At 47.8% G+C, this 5,246-nt stretch overlaps 1 protein-coding gene across 1 annotated transcript in view; it reads left to right on the plus strand.

The window, feature by feature from the left end:
• The window catches only part of LRRC74A (leucine rich repeat containing 74A), a 38,414-nt gene that overhangs the window by 3,067 nt on the left and 30,101 nt on the right, over positions 1-5,246 (plus strand). Inside the window, exons 3-4 of the mRNA XM_012803398.1 lie at positions 1,440-1,612; positions 4,998-5,105. Of these exons, the coding sequence (XP_012658852.1) occupies positions 1,440-1,612; positions 4,998-5,105 (281 nt within the window). The remainder of the gene's footprint in view (positions 1-1,439; positions 1,613-4,997; positions 5,106-5,246) is intronic.

Genomic DNA, 5,246 nt, shown 5'->3' on the forward strand with positions numbered 1-5,246 from the left:
GGCTGAATGTGCACCAAGAACTCTGTCCTGAAAGGAAACTCAGGGCTCAGCTGTTCTGGATCTAGCGCCCCTGCGGCTGGTGCTGTGGTTTGGGTGTTGGTGGAAAGGCTTCAGGACAGCATGGGAAGTGACCAGGGAAGTTCAAAGCCAGCACTGGGTCTATAGAAGAGGGACAGACAGAAGCAGTTTTGCTCACTCACCACAGACTTTTTCTCTCTCCAACATGGTTCTCACCCAGAAGCAATTTTGCACCCCAGGAGGCATTTGGCAGACTGGGGACTGGGGGCTTGCTCCTGGCATCTTGTAGGTGCAGGCCAGGGAGCCCACAACATATCCTACGACCCACACAACAGAGAATTACTCAGCTCACATCAGCGGTGCTGAGGTGGAGAAACCCTGTCCTGTCTGTAGCTGGGTTTGCAAAATCAGCTTCCCTTTAAAGCTATCCTCCTTTCACCAACAAAGCTCCCACTGTCAGCCTCTGAAAAGTTTGCTCGGGGTTGGCCAAAGGACCTGGGATCCATAGGAAAAACAGATGCAGACCCAGATGTCAGCGGGCCCCAGGAAGCCCTGCCACAGGCTGGGCTTACCTAAGGGGCACACAGCTGTGGGGCATCCAGGGAGCCCCGCTTACCGCTGACCACAGGCCAGACTGGTCTAAAGCCTAAGCAATGAAGGCCCTGGAGGGGCAGAATGGAGCACTGCAGTCCTCACTTCTGTTGGCTGCTTTGTGTGTGCTGACCAGCTCTGCATGATTTGGGGCTCGGTTTGTCATTGGTAAGACAAAGATGGCAGTCGTTTTTGTGAGGGAAATGGCAGGCAAGTCACTGACAGAGGAAAGCCCACTCTCGTGCAAGTGTGTTTGTTTCCTGCTGATTTGGACGTCTTCCCATCTTCACTGGCGAGCTATCTTGAGAAGCCCACTCTGTTCTACTGGGGCTTTTTTGGTGTTCCTCTCCATCTCTGGCAAAGCTTTGCTCATGGCTCACAACAGTTTAATGTTGGTAGTGAAACTGAACCTGAAATGGATACTCCCTCACCTATCCAAAGCCATCAGCTTTTTGATGACGGGTTTTGGAATGGACAAGAGGGCTGGGCCTTTGCATATCCTTAACAACCGGTCACTGGATGTGGCCAGCTTGGGAAGTGGGGTGACAGTAGACTGCTCACTGGCCCTAGGAGAGCTTAGGGCCTAAAACCACCAGACTCGTCTCTTGCCCAGAGAGAGATGTTCATCTGGGGCTTTCTGGAGTTAGGCCGTCCCTCTCTTACCCCTGACTGACTGCAGGGACTGGAGTTGGCATCTGGTGCACACACCCATGGAGACAGGTCCTCGGGCAGAGGGGAGTCCAGTCACAAGCGAACCTCGCCTGGAGGTGGCAGGGAGATAGGGTGAACATGCAAGAGAAATCTACTTCCTGCTCTCTCTCTCTCGGCAGATACTGAGAAGTTTTTCACCACTGGACAGAAGGAGCTATACCTGGAGGCCTGCAAACTGGTGGGCACCGTGCCTGTCTCCTACTTCATCCGGAACATGGAGGAGCCCCACATGAACCTCAACCACCATGGCCTGGGGCCCAAGGGCACCAAGGCTATTGCCATAGCCCTGGTGGTAAGCATGCCAGTGGGGTTGACAGGGTTGCAGTGGGTGAAGACTCAGAGGGCCCCTCCTAGGGAGCAGAAATAGAATCTTTATACCCACCCTTACCTGGGGTGTGCTTGGGGCTCCTGACTTCCCCCTAGCAGGCATGGACTTCCCTTCAGCTCCTGAGAGAAGGCTGCTAGAGCCCTGGGCCTTAGAGGCCTATACTCCTTACTATTTGGGAAGCAAAAGTTCCAACCCTGGGCCCAGGGAAAGTGATTGAGCTGAACTTGGGTCCAAGCATTAGTGCCAGAGCATAATACAAAATACCGGCCTGGGTGTCCACACCAAAGCTCACCTTTCCTATTAATAGGCTCACTACTGAGCCAATGACCACAGTGTAAGGCAGACCATGTTTTCCCACAGGAATAGGTTAACTCTAGGCTTGGCATGACCAAATAAGAACTTCACCTTGAATTCATCATAGCTTTATATAATTATAATTGATTGTATCCCATCAAGGAAAAAACAATTTAACAACTGTATATCAGCACAACATTGTCTGTTCCCTTAGAAAGATAAAGTTATTGGGGCGGCACCCATAGCTCGGTGGGTAGGGCACTGGCCACATACACCAAAGATGGCAGGTTCGAACCCGTCCCAGACCAGCTAAGACAATGACAACTGCAACAACAACAGCAAAATAGCTGGGTGTTGTGGCAGGTGCCTGTGGTCCCAGCTACTTAGGAGGTTAAGGCAAGAAAATTGCTTAAGCCCAAGAGTTTAAGGTTGCTGTGAGCTGTGATGCTATGGCACTCTACCCAGGGCAACAGTTTGAGACTCTGTCTCAAAAAAAAAAAAAAGAAAAGAAAAGAAAAGAAAAAAAGAAAAAGAAAGTTATATCTTAAAAAAGGTAAGGAAGGTGGAAAGGCAAATACTTCTTTAGAGGCAATATTTAAAACTCAGCAATACTTTAATTGTCCATGGAAAGAATTAACAGAAAAAAACAAAGAGGACAGAGAACAAATTTTTAAAACATGTTATTTATAAAGGATCTGAAAGAACAGAAGGAGTCAGCAAATGAAACACAGAAGGAGTGACGGAGAGGCAGGAGAAGCTACAGAAGGTAGGGACAGCCGAAGACAAGCCTTGGGCAGATTGAGTCAGCCAGGTTCACTCCGAGACAATGCAGAGACCTGCGAGATGCTGAATTTAGAAGGCGAAACAGTTACAAAACACAAAACAGTCTCCAAAAAGTCTTAAAATATGCTGTCATTGTTCATTGCTACAATGTACAGTAGTCCCCCCCCACCACCACAGGTTTGCTTTCCAAGGTTTTAGCTACCCATAGTATAGAACAACAAGATATTCTGAGAGACAGAGAGAGAGAAATACACTCATATAACTCTTATTACAATATATCCCACTGCAAATTCCTCACACAATAAAGGGAATGAGATTGCGAGCAATTCATTTTGCGTTCCCAGTCCCCAGATGGCACTGAACGATACATTTATGGAATAGGTACATGCTCTTATTTTTCCTTGCCCTTACACTTGACTTTTTTAACAATACAGGTGGCCATAAAGTTCGTGTGAAATTTAAATAGTTGCATGCATAGTTGTAACGATTTAAATTCCACACGAACTTTATGGCCACCGTGTATAATAGCATTTGCATTCAGCATGTGCCCATGAAATAGTTACATGAAACCTGAGATGGTAGGTACTATTTCATGGAAAGGTGGAGGAAAGAGCAGAGAAGGAACAAAGCCATCTTGAAATGTCTGGAGGGTTGAAAGGCTGGTTGATGAGGTGTTAGGAACACACCATGACCTCACGAGCTTCATGGGAAACACGGATGACAAGGAAATCCTCTTGGGACTTGGACCGCTTGTTTCTGTTTGGGGACAGTTTTTTCTTCCCTGATTCTCTCTGTCGTTCACTTGACAATCAGCGTGGCATTCTGGAGGACTGAACTTGTATTTACCTTTTGTAATGATTAACTTTTTGCGTGTTTGTGTTTCCATGGCTTAGAAAGCAAGACCTCCATAATAGGGATGGTGTTTTGTCCTTGTGTGTGTCCCTCACTACCTAGACTCATGCCTGTGCACCGGGCAGGCTGCGGGTGGGAGGGGTCGGTGACGTCCCTTAAGAGAGGGGATGTTCTCTGCTCAACCCTGTTTCCCTGGAAGTTAGTACAGAGAGTGACAAATAGACATTGGCCTGAATTAAATGAATAAGGGTGGATTTAGTGACTAGGCCTCCTGCTGCACTCTGCAATGTGCGGGTCCCTAGTATGACTCTGGAAATGGTCATTCAGCCTATGTTTCTGGACACTGCTAAGTGGCACCTAGACTGGGAAATCACCTGAGCCATCTCCCTTGCCTTTGAACATAACTGAATTTTGCCCACCCTAGACAGCTGAGACCAGAGGACAGTCCATGAAAACCCTGGATGAACCACCCTGCATTGCAACTACTTGAAATATCACATTTCCCTTTTTCTTGGAGGGGAAAACAAACACTGCCCCTTTACCCCTTGGTGCTACTATTGCTGCTTGGTGGGCTTTAAAAATGCTCAAATCCAAAAACGTGTCTCTTCTCCATATCTGTTTGTACTGGGAACAAAGCGAGGAAGGGAAGAATATAATTTCTGGTTAGAGCTAACCCCAGTCCTTCCTTCTGCAATACAAAGCATTTCCTCTCTTTCCTCTTGTGGAAATTCAGACTAGCTTGGGTGTAGGTATTTATTAAAGAGTTAAAGTTTGGCTCCTTCCAAACAGATTTGAAGCCACCTACACTACTAAAAGCAAGTGTCAGAGCCAGCTACAGTGGTGCACACCCGCAATCCCCGCTACTCAGGAGTCTGAGGCAGAAAGATCACTTGAGCCCAGGAGTTTGAGACCAGCCTGGGTAGCAACATACAGAGACCTCATCTCAAAATAGAATAAATAAATAAAAATTTAAAAATAGAGTACTTAAGCCTAAACGAGAAGAAAGCCTCTGGCGAAAGTGAAGTCAGTTCTTTAGAGGGCCTCCTGGAAAGAATCTATATGTTTCAATCCCTTACTAAATGCATGAAGTTTTCCTTAGTCTTGGAGTAGGTAATGGTCATCTCTCCATGAGGCTAAGTAGTTCAAACCTGTTTATTTTCTCCTTATGCCTCTTACTTTTTAGGGCTTTAATTGTTTTAAGGGCCCTCTTCTAAGTTCTCCTAGAGTAGGTATATTCGCCCAGCTCAAATGAGTGGAATGGCTTGTCCTCTGGGGAAGCCTTCTTCTCCTCTCCTCCCCTTCAGAATTCCTAGCCTGAGTCTCTGTGTCCACCCCCATGATTGGACTAAGATGGGTAGGGACCCACTAGGTCACTGACCATTTCTGTGCCTTTCTCCCCTCCCCTTGTGGCTGGCTAAAGTCCAACACAGCTATTACTAAGCTGGAAGTGGAAGACAATGACATCACGGATGAGGGCCTCCTGAGCCTGGTGCAGATGCTACAGGAGAACTACTACCTCCAGGAGATGGTACTGTGCCCCCTCCCCTGGCTCCCTGCACCACAGCTGGGGGCTCCAAGCCCATTCCAAACGAGCCAACGGCCCACCCAGCCCCAGGCCACCTCCACTGTCTGCCACCAGTTTGTGGACGCCTGCCTCCTAGACACAACT

This window comes from Otolemur garnettii, unplaced genomic scaffold (assembly GCF_000181295.1).
Source record: "Otolemur garnettii isolate 467f Iridium unplaced genomic scaffold, OtoGar3 scaffold00020, whole genome shotgun sequence".
Taxonomy (NCBI): domain Eukaryota; kingdom Metazoa; phylum Chordata; class Mammalia; order Primates; family Galagidae; genus Otolemur; species Otolemur garnettii.